This window comes from Macaca thibetana, chromosome 12 (assembly GCF_024542745.1).
Source record: "Macaca thibetana thibetana isolate TM-01 chromosome 12, ASM2454274v1, whole genome shotgun sequence".
NCBI lineage: Eukaryota > Metazoa > Chordata > Mammalia > Primates > Cercopithecidae > Macaca > Macaca thibetana.
The window spans coordinates 72,522,262-72,544,579 of NC_065589.1; the positions used below are offsets into that span (position 1 = coordinate 72,522,262).

General features: G+C 39.7%; 1 protein-coding gene across 1 annotated transcript in view; it reads right to left on the minus strand.

Moving 5' to 3' along the window:
- Positions 1-22,318, minus strand: part of MYO3B (myosin IIIB) — a 498,102-nt gene that overhangs the window by 274,476 nt on the left and 201,308 nt on the right. The window contains exons 9-14 of the mRNA XM_050751472.1: positions 18,827-18,982; positions 6,272-6,368; positions 5,200-5,316; positions 4,587-4,691; positions 2,096-2,179; positions 1,076-1,278 (exon numbers count right to left, since the gene is read on the minus strand). Of these exons, the coding sequence (XP_050607429.1) occupies positions 1,076-1,278; positions 2,096-2,179; positions 4,587-4,691; positions 5,200-5,316; positions 6,272-6,368; positions 18,827-18,982 (762 nt within the window). The remainder of the gene's footprint in view (positions 1-1,075; positions 1,279-2,095; positions 2,180-4,586; positions 4,692-5,199; positions 5,317-6,271; positions 6,369-18,826; positions 18,983-22,318) is intronic.

Here is a 22,318-nt window from a genome sequence, read left to right on the forward strand (position 1 = left end):
AACAGCAGGGATTCAATAATGCATTAATATGGAAGTGCGGAACCATGCTCCTGAGAAGCTCTGGTGTCCTACAATAATAATAATAGCTACTAATATTAATAATTATAATAGCTATTATTATTAAAGGAAGATATTGTTATTTTCTATTATACTTTATGTTCTAGAGTACATGTGCACAACATGCAGGTTTGTTACATATGTATACATGTGCCATGTTGGTGTGCTGCACCCATTAACTCGTCATTTACATTAGGTATATCTCCTAATGCCATCCCTCCCCCCGTTCCCGACCCCCCACCCCACGACAGGCCTCAGTGTGTGATGTTCCCCAGGAAGAGTTATTATTATAACAGGAAGAGTAGCTAACACTCTGATAGCATGTACCACACTAGTGGTTATATTATTATAATAGGAAGAGTAGCTAATACTCTGATAGGATGTACCACACTAGGCATTCTTTTAAGTAATTTTATATAAATGAACATGTTAATCCTCACAACAAACCCATGAGGTCAGCACTAGTAGCATTTCCATTTCACAGATGAGGCACAGAGGTGGTCAGTGAAATGCCCAAAGTCACACAGTGAGTATCAGAACCTGCATTTGAACCCAGATCAAAGTCTGTGCTATTGATTTCTATTACCAAATGCTTTCCTTAAAAACAGAATAATTGTTTTCTCTGCCTCAATCTAAGGACAAAATTAACGTGTGAAATATTCTTGGTGTCTTTTTTTTTTTTTTTTTTTTTTAACAAACAAGTTCAATTTTAAGGGACCTCAGGGTCTTAAAAAATGTCTGCAATGCTGCTAAATTCTACCTGACACAACCAGCTCAGGAGAAACAAGCATACCCATCCCCAAAGCACACCTACCCCAGCCCTTTGTACCCTTTCCATTAATTTCTTTCAGGTTAAAATCTACCACTGATCCTTTGCTTAAATCATTCTTTGCCCTTGGGAGGGTAGGGGAATGTTAAGAACAAGGATGAAAACTTAACTGTTAAAATTCCCAAAGCCCCCCCCGCCCCCCGGTTTTTACTGCAGGGCAAAAACACAGTGACAAAGTAGTGCACCTACGCTGCCTGTTTTATCACTCTGGATTTTTCAAGGAGATATTCAGAGATTCTTGCCCCCATCACAACTCCAGTTGGTGTGAACATCATTTCCAGATATTTTCCAAAACGGCTGGAGTTGTCATTGATGGCAGTGCATGCGTTCCCAAAGGCTTCCACTAGGGAGTTGACTTGTAGAATTTTCTCTCTCAGGGTCTGATTATTGGCCTGTGCCAAACAGAGAACAGTCAAGAAGAGACTCCAGAAACATTACTCCAGCAAAGTTGCCGGGCACCCATCCCTTGCCCACCCAAATCCACATTGCCCTTTTATAAAGAGACGTTAGCATCAACCACCAGCATCATTTTCTCATATGAGCAACCCCCCAGATCTGCATATGAATCAGATTTGGCTAGATTAGTACAGCAGTTTTTAAAATCCAGCTATATTTCATTTAAAACCCTTGACAGATAAAACGCCTAACCAGTTTAGAAAGATTTTTAAATAGATCCCGCAACTTTTCTGGCATTTATCATAATAGTCTATAAACCTTATGTATAAAAATTCCATACATTCTTAGTCACCTAGTACACTAATTCAGAGTGTAACTACTAGACTATTTTTGAAGTCATTCTTTCAATATCGATTTCACCAAGCTGAAAATTTTCATTTCCCTCAACTTTTGCTCAAAGGCTTCTATTTTCCATCCTTTTAATCACTATAGTGGCTTCCCTGATCCTGTTCCTAGTGCTTAACCACTCTTACTACTTAATGGCTGAATGTTTCTATTACATTGAAAACATGAAAATTAATTGCCAATAATCTAGTAAATTTGCGCTGGCATTATTCTCCTCCCGGTGTGAAAGAAGGATAGCATGCTGACATCTTAAGAGGCCTTGCTATCAGGAGGCAAACATAACAAAGATGGAATGTCTTTATGTAAGCCTCAATTTAAAAAAAAAAAAAGTACTTCCATCATTTATAAAATATGCAGTTACTCTGTAGGAACTTCTCGCCACAATACATAAAGCAGATTAGTCCATACCTTTCCCAAGAAAGTCAAATGCTGAACAATCAGGTGAGCACTCTCTGTCTTCCCAGAGCCACTCTCTCCACTGATGACAATGCACTGGCACAGAAAATGGACCGTCAAGTGAAGAATTTATAGCACAGAAGCAACTTGCGTGCTTCATATAACATCCGCTACTGTACACCTTAATTTTTCACTGAGAAATAGATCTTAGGAATCTTCCTATTTAGGAGACCTTCTTCAACCTTTTGTATAGCTACTTGTTGTTCCATTGTACAGATGTACCATAATCTGTTTAATCAGTCCATCTTGGGATATTTGAGTTTTTTCCTTGTAATTATAAACAATATTACAATGAATAACCTTATACATAATTCATATTTTTATGCAGGTTCATCTGCAGGAGAAATTCCTAGAAATGGGGATGTTGGATCAAAAGGTAAATACATTTGTAAATTTGATACATATTACCAAATTGCTTTCCTGGGGACTATTCCAATATATGAAAGTGCCTGCTCTCCTGTAGCCTCACCAACAGGATGTTAGATTTTTGACAATCTAATAGGTTTAAAAAATGGTATCTCAGTGTGGCTTTATTCTGCATTTTAAAAATTACGAATGAGGCCTCCTTCCATTTGCTTAAGAGGCTTTTTTTTACGTGACCTGTCCATATTGTTTGCCCATATTTTATTGTATTGTTGATATTTTTATCATTCATTTCAGGGAACTCTTTATGTATAAAGGAAATTAGTGGATGTGGTATAATAAAAATTAGATATTGGGCATTGTCCCTGGTTCCTGGCACTGAGCTCCTAAAACCTTTGGAATTTCCAGCAGTGGTAGGAGTATCTTTTGTTATTCACAAGGAGCCCCTTTCAACCATACCTCAGTTTATTCCTAACAAGGTGGTTCAAGGTGAGGCCCCTAGATAGCTTCAGACCGGTCATTAGAAAGACCAAACATGTGATTAGAGTGTGGGAACTTTCAGCCCTACCTCCCAACTTCTAGAAAGAAGAGGGGAATTTAAGATTAAGTTATACAAATTCTTGAACAACGAGATTCAGAGAGCTTCTGAGTTGGTGAACACATCGAGGTGCTGGGAGGGGGATGTGCCCAGAAAAGGCATGGAAGCTCTGTATGCCACATCCCCTTCCTTCCCCCATATACCCTGCCCCATATGTCTCTTTTATTTGGCTGTTCCTTAGTTATACCCTTCATAATAAACTGGTAAATGTAAGTAAAGTGTTTTCCTTAGTTCCTTGAGTCATTCCTAGTGAATCATCAAACCTAAAGAGAGTCACAAGAACCCCTGGACTGGTATTCGGCCAGGCAGAAGTGTGAGAAGCCTAGGTACTCCATTTGCAGCTGGCATCTCAAGTGGGAACCTTCTTGTAGCACTAATCACTTAATCTGTGGAGTCTGTACTAACTCCAGGTAGTGTCAGAATTGAACTGAATTGTTGGGCACCCAGCTGGGCTTGGAGAATTGGTTGGTGTTGGAAAAAATACAACATTTGGTGTCAGAAATGGTGTCAAAAAAGACAATGCAGTGAGGTGACTTTTTAACTTAAAAACAATATATATTTCTCTCCATTTACTTCCTCCCTATGAAATCTATCGACATTTTACAAGTCTCTGGGACTTGTAAATCTTGGACTGATTAAATACATTATGGTACATCTGTACAATGGAACAACAAGAATTTGGAGGAGCTAAGTTTCTAAGCTACAGTGAATCCATGTATTCCATTTTGTAATCTACACTCTTATAATGTCATCTATTACTCAACAAACCCCAAAGCTGGGACTTCCCAGGTCTTAGGAAATCCACACAGTGATACTCTCAGGAAATTTGCTTGCCAAATTAGACTACTTCTATTTCAAACAGAATAAAGAAACAAAGAAAAATACACCTATTGAAAGTAAAGGAGGGATGAAAGGTTACATATATCAGCACTGTGGATTAGAAGGCTAGAAAGGTAAAATGGATGAGCCTGTGTTTAGCATTGGGTTTAGGTTTGTTCATTCTCTACCCAATCTATCACAATTTTTCAGCAGCTAAATGGTGTGGTGCATGGTCGCTGTCAACCTCTGTGCAATATTTCATACAAAAAAGACAGAATCATGAAAATTCTAAGACCTTAATAGGAAAGAATTTCACTTATGCCATTCTATATGCTATTTTTATTACAATCATTGCCGTGTAATCAGGTTGTGTTTGCTCTGTTCTCATCATATTCATATTAGAAACATTTTTATTATATCTTATCAGAGAAAATGAGTGCTCTTGATGTGAATGCTTTATGTTTCTTGAAAAGCATTTTCACATTCTCCTGATGCTATGGCTTTATCTATGCACAAGTTCCACAGAGCTGCCATTTCATCTGTCTCTTTGGGTCGGCACCAGCAACCAGAATGGAAAGGTTTCAGGAAGACTTAGGAGCTGACGAGGAAGACAGAACATGTCTTAACCGTGTGACTCCATAGGAAAGGAAGGTGAGTTCTTACCTGGTCTTTGCTGAGAGTAACCATGCACTGGTAAGCAGCATCTGCTGATGCAAATATGTGGGGGGGATTAGAGGCACGTTTCACCCCATGATAAAGTCTGGAAAACTGAAGGAAAAATAATTAAAGGAAACTTTCCCCTGGACCATCTAATACTCCACTACCTATTGCCCATGAAACCAAGACTCTGTCACTTATTAGGGGACTTGTTGCATTAGGAAGACTGTAGGGTACAGGTTCTGGAGCCTGCAGGCCTGAGTTCAAATTTCACTTCTGTACTTACTGGCTTCGTGAGCTAGTAAGAGGGAGCCACTCTATGCTAAGTATCCTCGTCTGCCAACTAGGTTTAACAACAGTACCTGTCCCACAGGGTGTGAAAAGTGAGGTAACCCAGTGTCCAACATGCAGTAAGCACTCAATAAAGATTGTTATAGTTTGCTTTAAAAAGGTATCCTCAAGATGTAAAAATTCTATTTGTATTACATTACTATCTGCAGTTTGGAGTATATGCATCTAGGGTAGCATAATTTTATTCTTACTTTTTATTTCTTTTCATTTGCCCTTGTGAGTTTTAATTTCCTATGAAGGAGCAGTATGCTCTTAAAACATCTCTTACCTGTGGAGAGTATATGCTTAGATTCTGGAAGGGGTTTAAGGCAATTAAGATGTCTCCAACATATGTGTAAATTAGCAAGTCTGCATAACGTTTCTGCAACTGATGGATAATTGTATCCTAAGAAGAGGATAAATGGTATTGAGAGTAAATATTATTTCCAATCAAGGGATAGATTCTAAAAATGACAACAAATTTATTCTTCCAAGAACATCTTTCTTTAAAAGATGAAAGTAGTTCATTTAAATCATACAATGACCCTAACGATCCTAGTTCATTAAAACAATGCCAATATTTGCCTTGAAAGAAAAAATAGGAATACATTGAAAGAATTAGGCCTACTTAGGACTTGCTAAAAGACACTGAGATATCCAAGAAAGATTTTACTTGTTATTGTGAAAAGAACTAATCTCAACCAGTCAAAATGTTTTATTTAAAATTTTATTTAATGGGCTGTTCCTACTGATAGAGCACAGACAAAACGGTAAGTTAATTTCTCAAAGCACTGCACTAAAAACCTAGGTGGCATAAATACAGAATTAAACACTTTTTATTACACTTTAGTGATTTAGACATTGAAAGTAAGAATCCCCAGAGTTAGACTCAGCATAAACAGGTCCAGTGCAATTAACAGCACTATTAAACATGCATATTTTAAGTAGGGATTATCAGAGACTTCAAATTTAGAATTCAAGCTATATTAACTTCATGATTTCCCTAAATGAAGCTCTTTCTTATGAAGAACAAACAACTTCTTAAGGGTTAATTGAAATATTTTGTCAAATTTTATCAAACAAAATATTTTCAGCTGATATAACCCACCATTAAGGCTACACTATAAAGAGCTTTATTGGAAAAATCCAAATCCTTTTCTCTTCATGATTCTAGGGGCTATCTAAATAAACATAGCACAGGATCATGGTCACAGTGACTGAATGCTCCCTGAGCTTCATCCCATGGCTACACAAACCACTACATTTTCAAATGACCTGAGGAGGACATGCTCTACAACAGAAAGGTCAGACCACATGAAACAAATGTCTGCAATGAGAATTGTCTACTAAATATTTAGTACCTCATCCAGAACCTCTAGATTGACCAAATCATCCTCAAGGCAGTATTTTTCAGCATCTTCCACATGATAAGGTCTTCTGGTATGCATCCTCTCATGCCTAGAAATTTATCAAGAGAGTTTAAGCATTAAGACAGCAAATAATGTAGCAGAAAGTGGGCAGCAAGGATGGCTCATTCACAATCTTATCACATGATATGTTCAGAGACGTCAGCGACAGGGACAGGAAATCCGGTCCAGGTCTGCAAGCTTCTCCTGCCACTGTAGAACTGTTGGGATAAAGTGATCTCCATAGTTCAGGTCTACTTTCTGCCAGAGTGAGGAGTGTTACCAAATGGGCTCACCTAATACACGTATTTGCTTTTCTTAAATGCCAAAGACAGCACTTCCAGAATAAACACCTCTGATTTCTGCTCAGTGTCAGGCACATGGTTCTCACTGGGGTACAGCCTTAAATGCCTTACTTCCCTTGAGGTCCCCTTGCTCTATCTACCAGTACCACCCCCAACTTTTGTGATAGTTTTTAACCTACATAACACTTCCAGAGATTAATATAGTAAACAACAAATAATTGATCATTGTTTATGATTTTTCTTATTTATTTGAAATCCCTTTGTGACCCTTGTCCCATCCCACTCCTCTCTCATGAGGTGACCACTATCTGATGGGTTTCCTTCCAGTCTATTTTCAAATATTAGTCAGAGGCATATACGTACCCATCAGCAATATACAGGTTCTGTATGTTTAGTTATAAAAATGATATCATAGTTAGGTTTTATAATGTAAGCTTACTTTTTTCATTAAACATGATGATTTGTAAAGTCTATTTATCTATCTATCTACCTGTCTACCTTACCCACTTACCTACCTACCTAGTTCAGTCACTTTAATCACTGGGTAGTATTATGCTTTATGAATATGTACCTATTTATTTACTCAGTCCTATGGGGGGGGATCACGTTGGCTAGAAGAGCTCTGGACCCTAGTTTCAGAGTTGCGAGCATTGTGGTATGAGACACTCAGCAAATCCCTTAACAGCCAGTATATCAGTTTTCTTCATCTGTAAATAGAATTACTCATGACTGATCTGTCTATCTCCCAGGTAGCTATGAAAGCACATACAGTCATGGATATAAAAATGCAATAAAGTTGAAAACATGTGCTAATTATTATTCTCACATCCTTGTTAAAATTTGGAATCGATTTGCATAACTACACACATTACTCCAAATATCACTGACTAAACAAAATCATACATAAACTGTCCTCCTACATACTGTAAATTCACTAGCCCAGAAGCATAACTTCTTGGTTCTTCTCTGTCACTTTTATGCCCATCATCATCACAGCTTATGAGGATATCACCCACCATCTAGCTAGATCCTAGAAGCTGGTGTTGACTGAAAGTTTTATGGTAAGTACCAGCTAGAAGTCATGGAATCTTGATGCACACCCCACCCTTTGGCATGCATTTCACAGAAGTAGGTAAAGAGGAAGAAGCAAACTTATCAGCTCTTCATATTGAGTCTTGAGTTTATAATGAAATAGAAATGGCCAGATAAAACTGATTTCTCTCTTTCTAGCCTATTACAGTAAATCTTACTTTTCAATCTCCATCACTGATAAATTTGAAAAGGGATATTTGAAGCATGCTATTAGTCATCTCCAGTCCTAGAACCAGTTTTGCTGCTAATTCATATAAAGGTCCAAAGTAGACTGAAGCTTAATTTTTATTTAATCAAATCAAATTTATAACCTAAGCATTTTAAAATTATTAAACATAATTATTTATCTGTGTCTTTACATATTGGTGATGGCAAAGAAAAATCAAATTGGTTTGTAATACAGATTTTTACTAAAACTCAAGAGCTGCTGCCTGCCTCTAGCTAGCCATTTTGTTAAATAAAACAGCAGGAGGAAACATATTTCTGATCAAAATCCCCTTCACATAAAACCTAAGAATAATTTTGCTTGAAGTTACTCAAAAAACAAAATATTGGCCGGGCGTGGTGGTTCACACCTGTAATCCCAGCACTTTGGGAGGCCTAGGCGGGCGGATCGCAAAGTCAAGAGATTGAGACCATCCTGGCCAACATGGTGAAACCCCATCTCTACTAAAAGTACAAAAATTAGCTGGGCATGGTGGTTTGCGCCTATAGCCCCAGCTACTCAGGAGGCTGAGGCAGGAGAATTGCTTGAACCCGGGAGATGGATGTTTCAGTGAGCCGAGATCAAGCCACTGCATGACAGCCTGGCGACAGAGCAAGACTTCGTCTCAAAAAAAAAAAAAAAAAGGCCGGGCGCGGTGGCTCAAGCCTGTAATCCCAGCACTTTGGGAGGCCGAGACGGGCGGATCACAAGGTCAGGAGATCGAGACCATCCTGGCTAACACAATGAAACCCCGTGTCCACTAAAAATACAAAAAAAAAAAATTAGCCGGGCGTGGTGGCGGCGCCTGTAGTCCCAGCTACTCGGGAGGCTGAGGCAGGAGAATGACGGGAACCCGGGAGGCAGAGCTTGCAGTGAGCCGAGATCGCGCCACTGCACTCCAGCCTGGGTGACAGAGCGAGACTCCGCCTCAAAAAAAAAAAAAAAAAAAAAAAAAAAAAAAAAAAAAAAAAAAAAAAAAGAAAAGAAAAGAAAAGAAAATCAATAATTAAAAAATTTCCTCAGATCTGATTCTGGTCAAGATGGAGTAAGCACTCTCCACTCTTGTCTCCTCATTGAAGATAACCAAATACCCTGGAAGGAATGCATGGAGTAGCTATCTTAAGACTCTGAGAAGTAAATTGTAACAGGCAGATTGGGGAAAGAAGTCAGAATTCAAAATACCACTGAACCAGTGGTGAGTTTTCCAGGGTTTTTTTTTCCTTCAGTAACCTGACCTGGACTTAATGGCAGCCTGAGCTCCTTCAGGAGTACCAACCTTCACATTGGATGACATTGTTATAGCCAACTAAAAATGGAAGCGTGGACAAAACCTTCCTTGCAGTCTCACAAACAGATGCAGTCTAGTAGAAAGTTTTAATTTTCAGTGTGAATATACACAATGCAATATCACTAGGATCAAAACTGGTATCTTCTGAGCCTGAAGCAGACTGTATGCTATGCCAATCTGTCTCACAGATATAACTTCCAAGAATCATGCAGATGTTGTCTGTAAATCTGAGCTTGACTCCTATAAAAAATCTTCTCCAATAATATTGTATTAACAAAAAATAACTTTTAAAAAATTTTAACTGCCTCTTTCCTTACTTACAGGCGATCACATTCTTTAGAAATACTTGCTCCTAAAAGTGAAATAGGCAATCTAGAAGTGGATGTAGAGGCAAGACTTCTCTACTCTGATAAAGACCACTTCATTCTCTCAACCAGAAAAAAAAATATGTATGTGTAACACTATTTTTGCTTTCCCCAGCTAGTGTTATTTGGAAACTGCTGCCTGCTTAACTTTCCTCCTCTGGCTATGGGGTCTGGAGGGTCTATTGTAGAGAAAAAGCATTATTTATTTCAATTTTTATCTCCTTTAAAAACATTATCCTAGACTTTACATAAGCTTACAAAAAGTGTTACATTGTTTTATATTTCTCTATTTTTAGTTGAAATTAATAAAAATAAATTTGGTTTAATTTCTTTCAATTTTATTAAGTGATTTGTGTCATTAGTAACTATAGATCTTAATTTCCTTTAAATTCACATGCTCCACCTAGTGCGCCACTTGAGAATAGCATCTATTATCAATTTTTGCTGAAGAATTCCTCGTTTAATGTGAAAATTACAGATGTCCAACTAAAAGCTACTTGGATTGAGTATTCCAAAGCTCAGAGGAATGAAGACATAGATAAATGAATGGATAAATAGCAAAAAACATTCTACTAAATCAAAAGTATGTGGTAAGGCACTGTAGTTTTAATGGCTCAGATGTTTTCAAATTCCAGTAAAGTTTATATTGCTCTTCCCAGATTTCCTACTTGTTGTTATGAATCTATAAGTATGTTGGCTGCCAAGGCTGGCTTCTTAGACAAACAGAGTTTGCAAGTTGGAGTTTAAAGGGAAAGTCTTGGCTTGGACTGGTTCCTGGAGTTTGCTTTCGGTGAGGCAGTGGAGCGGGAGAGTGTGGAGAGCAGGACTGGTCTTAGGTTTCAGGGATCAGGTAAAGGGGAAACTGGTGCCTGAATCCACGGATCAAGTAGGGTGGGAATGAGGGCAATCCTGTACCATCAAGTCCAAGGAAATGGGTGCAGCGTAAGAATAGAATCGGAAGAACGGGAAAGACAGAGCCAGAGGTAGAGGCTGGGAGTTCCCCTAAGACAACAGTGAGCATAGATGAGGTAGAGGATGAGGGTCTTTGTTCAAATCTTTGGCCCAGCCAGTGAGTGGGAAAGGAGCTTCAGAGGGCACCAAACTGGTTCAAATACTAGAGGAATTATTCTCAAGAAATAAACTCCTAAAGTGTTGTAGCTTTCACTGTAGTTTAATCTCTATATCTGCATTATGGTTAAAACCATTTCTATGTCAATCCTCTCTAATATCCCATCACTGGGCCTGCTAGCTTCTTTGTTTGAGCTGCTAGTCCTATGAACTATATTGACTAACATATTTTGCCCAAAAGTGACTCAATAATCAATTAGCCTCTTTCTGTCTGCCAATTACACCTGTGGAATTGGAGGCTTCCATGTAGGTAGGTACAAACAGGGCTGCAAGAACTTCATGTAGGTGAGACAGGATATGTTCTTCCCTTCACTCCCCAGCTATGAGGAAGAAAAGGTGCAGGCTTGAAGATGTCAGTCCTCAAGAATCTAGGACAAAAGCCTCTATGGCCATAGAGAGAACCCAGGGATCACTCCCTTATCACTACATCCAATGGATTCCATAAAAGAATGAAAACATTACTCAAAACTGAGAACGGAGTACTGTTACTACACGAAGGTCAGTGATGTTGACTATTTCTTCTAAATCTTTATTTCCATTCAATACACCCTTTGATAACAGACAATGAAAGAGAAACTTTTATTTTACTATAACTCTATAATAATGGACCTAGAATGAGAAAAACAATAGCACACCATTGAGGAGTGACATTATTCTACTGAGAGTCAAATATGGACAGAGATACCAGCTGGATACCCTTAACTACGTGAGCTGTATCTTGTCCCTGAACTTAAGGCTCTATCTATCAAACAATACCATGCATAGATTTTAAAATAGGATAATTGTTTGGGTGGAACTTATTCTAGTATCTGTCCATTTTCCATCTAAGCACAGTTTTGGCCAGAATCCCAATAAATCATCATCTTATCATTCATCATATTAAACAGTATTTGATATACCCAACTTCTCTAAGCAGCAAGAATCAGTAACACCAGCAAAAAATTAATATTAACGAACTTATTTGCTCATTTGTAGATAGATAGATATAGGTATACATAGATAGCAGATACTAATTATAGCAAGGTGTAGATTTATTTCTTCTGTTAGGAAGGTAAAAGGATCTTTAACCTCCTATGTGTCAAGCTTCTTCAGCACTTTACGAAGTAATCTTTCTGGAGTTATTCATTTACATAAGAACCCAAGAACCCATTAGTGTATATAATATGTGGTGTTTTGTGTGTGTGTGTGTGTGTGTATGTGATTGCATGCATGCACACATTTGAAGGTAGAAGAGGGAGAGAGTGAGCAAGGATTACTGGGGAAAACTCGGCAGTTAAATAGTGAGAAGTCTGTTTTTAAAGGTCATTGCTGCAGGTTGAAAAGAAATCAAAAGCTGAAGTCATTGTTTTAATCAGCCTCAGGCAAATTGCAAGGGCAGAATTACAATCCATTAAACAGAGCAGAAAAAAAACCCAAAACCCCAGCAACTCAATTCTTCTACCAAGTAATACTTAGAACAGACCCTTGGCATTTAGGGTTTAACATCTGTGGTTTCAGCTAGTACCAAGCCACCTGCAGGGGCAGCGCAGGCTGGATCTTGTAATTTTACTGAGGTTCACGGTTGAGTTCATGGTAGTGGCAGAGACAACCGCGTCCTTTCCCTGCCTCCACTCACATTCCAGAGTGGTTTCACTCTTCTCCCAATAACCCTTGTAAAGTGATAAAAAGCATGTTTTCAATCTACTTCTCTGAACCTTAACAGTATGATGACATACCAGATGATACTAATGAATTCAGGGAAACTGGTTTGGGGAAGAAGCCTTTTTGCAGATCAAGGAAATAGGTGCTGATATAAAGGAAATGACCAAATAGTTTAAAAACACCCCCAACAGATTAAGTAACAATGTACCCTCAACTCATTGTTCACATAGTTTTAGGGCTTCTTAACCTCCTTTAAAAGAGTAAGACTTGGATTCATAACCGCTCTATTGTACCTCAATCAAATATATGTGTTGGCACAATTATAATTTACTGGAAAAACTTAAATTCCAATGGTGTCATACATACACTGTAATCAGCATCAGGTAATGGTATCTATCAAATCTCAAATAGTACAATGTCACTTCTCCACAGGTGCCTCTGCTGTCCTGTATCTATATCTATAGTGTGTGTGGGGGGGTGTGTATGTGTATGTATATGTATGTGTGTGTGTGTATATATATATGTATATGTATGTATGTATGTATATATAGTGAAATAGGGATGAATCACATCCCGGCTTTCCAAAAAAGCACTCAGAAAAGCCTGAATGGTTACACCAGGAAAGGTGAGACAGGGGCCTAACAAACTCAAGCTCTCCATGCCCAGTACAGCTTCTGCTCTATGTGAACAAGCCCTCCATGATTCTTAGCCTTGCTCTTGAATACTGTTGAATATGTGCCATAACTGAGATGGATCACTTCCTCTAATACTCTTCTCCCAGCACTACCTTCCACCCCCTCACTGTGACAGAGTAGGGATATTGTGTATTCTCCTTGCTCCCCTCTGTCTTTTCCCAACCATTGCTCTCCCTAACCAATCTCTTTTAATCCCTTTTAAAAGTTCACATCACACTCTGATATCATCCTTTTCGGCAAGTGATCCCCAATTTTCCTTTCTCTCTATCCTTTCCCCTGGTATCAGTCTTTGGTTTCCCCATGTCCCACCAATCACTTTGTTAACTCTTCCCACATTCTGATCTAAGAGTTCCTCAACTTGTCAACACTTAAAAAACATTTCTTTCTATTCCACTGAAGTTGCCCACAAGTTCAGCTACCCCTAGTTCCTAATTATCTATCAAAAGTTCCTAGGGTCTCAGTTCTACAATCCCTTTCCTCATCATCCCCTCACTGAATCTGCTCTTCATCTTTGTTGTAATAGCCAGTCCCCGAACTAGATCAGTCTCAAAGTCAATAAGCCAGTCTGGTGTCACTTTCTTCCCTACCCCCAAAGATCCCAAGGCCACTCTTCTACTAACCTCGATTCCCTTGCTTCCTTACCCACTCATCATGTCCACTGAAGTCAGTCTCCAGCCTGAAGAAGACCATAATGTCTGCTTTCTCTACTCCTAACTCCTTGCTGCTAAGAGTTAATCAAGATGACAGATGAGAAAGGCGGCAGTGGTGATGGTACATTTTCTGAGAGTTTCTAGTGCCAAATGCTGTCCTGAATGCTCTACATGCATTATCTTAGAGACGGATTAACTTCACTACAATAGGATGCTGTTCAGTTATGTTCCACCTGGGGTTTCTATGCTATTAAGCAATCATGATGTCTATCTTTAATTGACCCTTTATCATATTCCTCATAGTGACTATCTCAAAGATTTGACACTTCCCTGGAGTACACATTCCACTCCCAACTCTGAAACCTTGCTAAGTTTGTTTTTTTTTTTTTGAAAGATAAAGGCCATTCAACATGAATTTCCTCACAATGCCTCCTCTCCTCACTTAAGTTTTCTGAGTACTTTTATCTAACCTTTCTGTGTCTTTCCCAACTTAGCGTTTCTCTCTTTCTAAGGTGAACTTTCCTCTTAGGCCCCTGACCCACTCCCTCTTGCTTCCTCCATTGTTTCCTCTCTCTTCTGTCTTCAATGTCTCCCTCTCTATATATATCCTTCCCCTTCACCTGTCCAAGTGTTCCCCAATCCTTTAAGAACTTGCATTCTTCCCTGCAGCCCCGCTGAAACTATCAACTTCTCTCTCCCCTGGGAAAAGTACTAAAGTGGACAGAATATTCCTTACCTTTGCAGGAATAGTAAGAAAGTTTTCCCTGTAGGTTATACATTTCATTACTCTGTATCAGCTCTCAAATCCAAAAGAGTTGCTCCAGCTGGAGGGCCCAGGACTGGTTAGACCGTTGAAGAACTCTCTTTCGGGCAGAAAGCTGGAAGCCTAGTGTAATATCTGGAAGTACTCAGCATTGCATTTGATAGACTATGAAGACGTGTCTTGCAATTTCTATGTGACTGTATTGTGAACCAGGCCAGGGAGGCAGCCCAGTCTGGGGAGGCCCCATCACACTTCTCTCTTTCCCTAATCTCCCTCAATCAGTCCATCACTAAGTCCTGACAATACCATTATTTTAATATCTTCTGCCATTTGTAATTACTATGATCTGCTCACTAGCCTCCTTAGTTGCAGCCTTGCCCTGCTTCATTCTCCATACTGCAATCAGAACAACTTTCTAGAACTCATCAATAGCTCCCTAGCACCTAAGAAACAAATTCAACCTCCTTAGGCCCATTATGACCTGGCTGCTGTCTACCTTGTCTCTGCCTCCCACCTACCCCACGCCAAGCTCCAGCCATGTCAACTAATTGTTCACCAGATTCCCCAAGCTCTCTCTAGCCCTTGTGCCTTGCCCTTTGCTCATCGCTCATTCTTTCCCCTCTACCCCAAATAACCCCCTTTCCTTGACTATCTTCGATTTGTTCTTCAGGACAGTTCAAGGATCATCTTCCCAGAAGCTCCAGGGCATCTTCCCCCACCATCCCAACCCCAGACTGACTTAGGTGTCTTTCCCAGGTGCTCTGGGAGGTATCCCAGGCATTCCTTTATCTAGGTACTTTTCATGTTGAACTGTTCTCACCTGATTCTTGTCTCTATCACACACCAGACTATTAGCTCTTTATCAGGAACTGCATCTGATTTGCCTTTGTAATCCCTCTGTTCAGCACAGGGCCTGACACATACACAGGTATAAATGCCTCTTGAATGATTAAATTAGATATTGAATAAGAGATAAAATGGGATATTTTTAACATTCAGCACCTCAGTACTATTTATTTTCATGATCTTTTACAGTAAGTAAAAAGATGAATTTGCACAGATTATGAGCAAGAGGTAGTTAGTGTTAAAAAGAAATGAAAGACTCAGAATTAAATAGGCCTTGTACACTACTTCTACTACTAACATTTATGGAAGGTGCCCTATTCTAAGCATTTTACATGTATTGACTCACTTAACCCTCAAAATAATCCCCATTTTATAGAAGAAACTTTGGAAGAGAAAGATTAAAAACATATCCAGTTAGTGGCTGGCCTGAGACCCAAACCTGGCAGAGCAATAGGTTCCCTCCCTCCCTTCCTCCCTTCCTCCCTTCCTCCCTCCCTTCCTCCCTTCCTCCCTTCCTTCCCTCCCCCCTTCCCCCTTTCCCCTTTCTCCTTTCCTTTCCTTTCCTTTCTTTCAGACAGGTCTTTATCTGTTGTCCAGTGTGGAGTGCAGTGGTGCAATCACAGTTTGCTACACCTTCACACTCCTGGGCTCAAGTGATCCTCCCACGTCAGCCTCCTGGGACTACGGGCATGTGCCACCATGCATGGCTAATTTTTCTTTTACTTTTTATTATTTATTTAACTTTTTAGTAGAGATGAGGTCTTGCTACAGTGACCAGCCTGGTCTCAAACTCCTAGGTTCAAGTGATCCTCCTACCTCAGCCTCCCAAAGTGCTGGGATTACAGGTGTGAGCCACCACACCCTGCCAAGCCAGTGGTTTTAACCACCACATTGCACTGCCTGCCCGGTGGCCATAACTGTGTAGAAAAATGATGAGTGGGTAATTTGGCCTCAATCATCTATACACTCACCTCAATTTTTCTGTGTGTGTGTGTGTGTGTTTTTTTTTTTTTGTCTGCTTTAACTTGAAAAATCACAGCTTTAAATATATTGATTTATCAGCATGGAATGGTATTTGAGGGTTTTTCCTGGTGGGCTGAAAAACATCTATGTAGCCAGCTCTTTGCCAGTTGCAAGAGGAAGTAATAGTACAAGAGAGGTGGCAGGTTAAGTGTCAATTACGTACACTGTGTTTCCTTTGGAATTAATTTTCCTACATCCTAAGGAAGTGATTGTTTAAAGTGTTGATACCTATTTGTGAGGTTGTATTTTTTTTTTTTTTTTTTTTTTTTTTTGAGACGGAGTCTCAGGCTGTTGCCCAGGCTGGAGTGCAGTGGCGCGATCTCGGCTCACTGCAAGCTCCGCCTCCCGGGTTCCCGCCATTCTCCTGCCTCAGCCTCCTGAGTAGCTGGGACTACAGGCGCCCGCCACCGCGCCCGGCTAATTTTTTGTATTTTTAGTAGAGACGGGGTTTCACTGTGGTCTCGATCTCCTGACCTTGTGATCCGCCCGCCTCGGCCTCCCAAAGTGCTGTTCAAAGAAACACAAACCACTGAGTGAAACTCGAGATTACAAAGACCCTGTGAGAAGCCTTTGCTACTACATGAGGCTTCTGACATCAAAGGAGTTAACAAAGATAAAGAGAAATTAGAGAAAGGGGATGAGAGAGGCTGGTGTTACAATTTTCTATGGTAAAAGGAGAAAGATTTTGGTTTGTTTGTTTTTTTTTTTTTGAGACAGAGTCTCACTCTGTCGCCCAGGCTGGAGTGCAGTGGCGTGATCCAGCTCACTGCAAGCTCTTCCTCCCGGGTTCAAGTGATTATTCTCCTGCCTCAGCCTCCCGAGTAGCTGGGATTACAGGCCCCCACCACTATGCCCAGATAATTTTTTGTATTTTTAGTAGAGACAGGGTTTCACCATGTTGGTCAGGCTGATCTCAAATTCCTGACCTCATGATTTGCCCACCTCAGCCTCCCAAAGTGCTGGGATGACAGGCATGAGCCACCGCACCTTTTTTCTTCAAAAAGAATAAAAGAGAGAGAGAGCATAGATCTAGACAGGGAAAGTCAGGCAAATGTGAAAATCCAGATAATTTGGCAAATGAAGTCTTAGAAATCATTCCGTGGCAAATCCCAGAACAGGGAGACAAGGAGGAGATGTTGGATTTGACTCATACCCTTTAAATGTTGGGTTTGTTTTTTGCTTAGTTTGTATTTTCTTTTACTTCGTCTTCATTTTTGGTGGTGGTGGTGCTGTGTGTGTGTGTGTGTGTGTGTGTGTGTGTGTGTAGGTGGCTGGTAGGGGTGGTGGCTGCTGTAAAGGAACAAAACAAGAGATTTCAGCTCCCTGGGGTTTAAACACAAGTTCCTACTGCTTCAAAAAGACCCCAAGTCACAAGAATTTCTCTGCATTTCTCTACTCTGTAGGGAGGCCATAGAAACAGAAATGGCAGTGGAAAAAGGAAACAAGTAGGAAAAAAAATCCACTCTGAGCTATCCAAAAGGGAAGAAAAATCAGCAAAATATAGTCACCTTGAAACTCCGCCTCCAGCTCCAAGAGTTCTGAGGCCAGTGTTTGGCTTTTTGATTACTAAACAGCTTTCTGCAGAATACGTGAGTATTTCCGGAACTTGCAACTTATGATATTTTATTTTCTTCACCTCGAGTACTTCAAATGTTCTTTTAATAATAATGGACTGGAGCTTATCTACATCCTGGATGGTTTCATAAAACCAAATAATTGCTGAGCCTAGGAAGCAGGTTTATTTGCATTTAATTTTTTTAAAGAGAAATTCTGCCACCCTCTGGACAGAAATCAAAGATCTATTTCTTAGCGATTCACCAAGAAATACTGTTTAAAGCACTTGCCCCTAAAAATAAACATTTTTATAAAAATCTACCTTCTAAAAAAAAAAAAAAAAAAAAAAGGAGGATGAGGTAGGGTAGGAATCACGGCTGCTTTAGATAGAATAAATAATACCTGAAAAATCTTACTTAAAAATACTAAATCGACCCTAAGGAGTTTGGAACTAAAGAGAAAATGGTCTCAGAGCACATCAGAGAAACAGCCTCCAGTGTTTAGCTCAGAATCTTTCCAAAACTCACTTTACAGCCTACATGACTGCTCTTCAGTCTACCACAGCCAAGTAAAGATGTTTCACACAATGTCAGCCATGGTTGCTTTCCCACAGTTACCCTTATTGGTTAAAAAAAAAAAAAAAAAAATCCAAATTTCTGTTAAATGTAAATATATATATTTGTTGATTTTTTAACTAGAGCTAACTGAACACCAGGGCAGAGTAAGACTTCAGCCACTTGAGAGAAATTGGCCATAAGAGCACAAATGGGCAGTTTGTTTCTGAAGCTCTCCTGCTCTCATCCACTGGGCATGGAGTACTTAATGGCATGTAAATAAAACTCTTAAAAATGCAGGGATGTGATAATTACCAGTAATAATGCTGGGCAAGTCAAAACACATGACATGACATTTTTATAAACAACCACAGGGAGAAAGAAGAAAGAGAGTACAGTACCTGGTTTTGGTAACAGGATTTAGATGCTTCTGGTCTTGGAGAACCTTGGCCAGTTGGTTTTGCAGAAACAAAACCTTTCCATGTACTCCTTTAATAAATGGGTGGTCAAGGAGATGTGTGACGGAAGGTCGCCTTTCAAAATCCTTAATAAGACACCTGTTTGCAAAAACCAACAAACAATCCAAAGTACAATCTTAGACACCCTGTTCACCTATGAATATGGGGGAGAGAGAGAAGGTAAAAGCTCATTTATAAAACCTGATCATTGGTTAATGATACACAGCTCCTTTATTAATATGTACTGGAAAATAGAAAAAATAGTAATTCTCTATTAGTTGAATTAATTAAAACATCAGAAATCTGTCTTAGTTTGTTTTAAGCAAAGTTGAAAACACAATTTTTACCATCAATTTGAAGTACTCAAAACACTGAAAATATAGACTGCTCAGACAATTTTCTACCTGCATTTTCATTACAGAAAAATATTTTCAGTGGAGTCAAGTTGATTTGTGTGTGTATATATATATACACTTTCTTTTAGAAATATGTAGAATTAAATACTACCACCTCAATTAAATCCTAATAGATGAAATGTCGCTTGTTTAATGGTAGGGAAAAGGCATTTAGGAGTTAAAAGGAGAGAAACTAATCATAAAGAAACCTTCACATAAAGTTTGGCGCTTGATTTCTAATGTCTTCTGAAGAACCAGAAGCACCACAGAACAGGAAGTGACTACAGTACAATTCAGATGAATTGGGATAGAATTATACAAACAGGGAACAAAAAATCCATTCAAAATGGTAAAAATTGGGTTGCATTTAAACTCTTCTGTGGTTAATTGGTTAAAATCATACCGGCATAACTACTTTCTGTTTTAGATTCAAAATCCTTTTCAAAGCAAACAATGATTTAGTACATTTTGCTGCACCTTCTGTGTTATTCAAGATGATTTTGACACAGGGAAATTTCTAATGAAATTGAATCTGACGAATACCCCTCCAGTTGCCATCACATTTCTATTCTGCATAGCTGCCCTTGGAGAGAGGAAGAAATTTTAACATCCACCCTTTTAAGCTATCAGTCTTTAGCCCACATTGGAGGCTTAGGATAAATGGATGCCATTCTGCCCACTCCATGAAATAAACGTCTTTAGTTTACTCAATAGTGGCATGCCAGCAACATCTAATATACAACATATTTTTAATGAAATTCACTGACAAATGGTAAAAAAGTTCAGCCTCACCTTGAACATCTTTTTAGAACATTTAAGCGGAGTTCTTGAAACAATCCACAACAGTTAAATTTACAAAAAAAGCTTTAGCCTTTGCAGTTTTCAGTTCAAAACACTTTCATATCCCTTACCTTCTAGTCCTGAAAAGATGTTCGGTAAATTTCCCAGTCTGTTTTAGAATTGATTCAGGGGATTCCCTATCTATTGGAACTGGAGCTTTCAGCCAGAAAAGCCAACAGAACCTAAATTATCTCCATTCGGCTGCTTGCAGGACTATAAATACCACCTCTGCCTTGCCATGGGAAGAAATACATCATTTGACTTTTATAGGTTCAGGGCCTTTGGTATAATCTATTATTTTTCTGTAAAAAATCAAAAATCAGTGCATATGCTTTAAAAAGTCTATGTTCATGTCTTTACATCAGCAATCTTCCCTTGATTTCTTGTATATTCATCTCTATATGTAACTATCAAAGTTAATATGCTTTGATATTATGCAAAAATGCTAATAACCATGTTTCCTGAAAAAAGAGGAAATCCGAGAGGTAGTTATACTGTCAGTAACATAGGTGCATGGCCCAGTCCTCCTAGCATTAGGAATAGTGTATAAAAACTCCTAAGGTAAACTTAGCCCCTATGTCCTCTGAGAGTTCCTACTGAAGATGCACCTGGTAGTTTTGCACACCCCCAGGAACCTCAGAGGGGACAGGTAGGACGGGAGTCCGGGAACTGCTGGATCTGAAGCTAAGCCTGCTCAGTGATTTTTTAATAAGTCACATCATATCTGTTTCTCATCACCAAATAGGCATACAGTATTGAAGTATTTCCCAAACATACTGGGAAGAGAAATTTCCTATTTCCTCACATAATATTCACCCCACCACCCATCCCCCACATTTTTTTTTTCTTTCTTCCTGTGTTAATTGTTGAAGCATCATCTGACTACTAGGAAATGCTTGTTGAAAAGAAAGAATGAGGCCGGGCGCGGTGGCTCAAGCCTACAATCCCAGCACTTTGGGAGGCTGAGACGGGTGGATCACGAGGTCAGGAGATCGAGACCATCCTGGCTAACATGGTGAAACCCCATCTCTACTAAAAGATATTAAAAAAAACTAGCTGGGCGCCTGTAGTCCCAGCTACTCGGGAGGCTGAGGCAGGAGAATGGCATAAACCCGGGAGGCAGAGCTTGCAGTGAGCTGAGATCCGGCCACTGCACTCCAGCCTGGGCGACAGAGCGAGACTCCGTCTCAGGAAAAAAAAAGAAAAAGAAAAAGAAAAGAAAGAATGAACAAAAGGACCAGGGGTCCCTCAATAGCCCATTGACTGGTGGCAACACTTCAAATTAGTAAACACAGGGGCAGAGGCTGAAGGTGGGAGGAGGAAATTAATAAAAAATTCGTAGCATGTGAAGGGGAAAGTGAGCTGGAGCTGCCTCTACCTTCCTCCTTAAGATAAGTACCTCAGGGCAGTGTTCCAGGTGAGGCTTGAAAACAAGGTCCTTTGGGTGCTTCAGTGAGTAAAGCTCCTTGAACAGGGATTGAGAAAGACTGGGAAACCCATACTCCATCCAGCCTTATGAAAATATGTCTCCACTGGCGTCTAGGGATGCCATTAAAGGTGGTATAGCTTGTTTCACAATGTTAGCATCCACTGGAGAAGCAAGGCTTCCAACAAGATCACAAGATCATTTGATATGTTGGAGAGGGTCCCTCTCTAGATTATGGAGGAATAAAAGAAATGAGTGACCTGTAATCCCAGCACTTTGGGAGGCCGAGACGGGCAGATCATGAGGTCAGGAGATTGAGACCATCCTGGCTAACACGGTGAAACCCCGTCTCTACTAAAAAATACAAAAAATTAGCCGGGCGAGGTGGCGGGCGCCTGTAGTCCCAGCTACTCGGGAGGCTGAGGCAGGAGAATGGCGTGAACCCAGGAGGCGGAGCTTGCAGTGAGCTGAGATCCGGCCACTGCACTCCAGCCTGGGCGAAAGAGCGAGACTCCGTCTCAAAAAAAAAAAAAAAAAAAAAAAGAAATGAGTGAACAATGAAGTCAGAGAATTAGACAAAGAAACTAGCAAGTAAATCTGTTATTGCTTGAAGATCCAAAAAATGAAGATAGTAAGTATTCTACTTTCTGGAAGCAATGATCAAGAGGATCTGTTGGCCAGGCATGGTAGCTCATGCTCATAATCCCAACACTTTGGGAACCCAAGGTAGGAGGATTGCTTGAGTCCAGGAGTTCAAGACAAGCCAGAGCAACA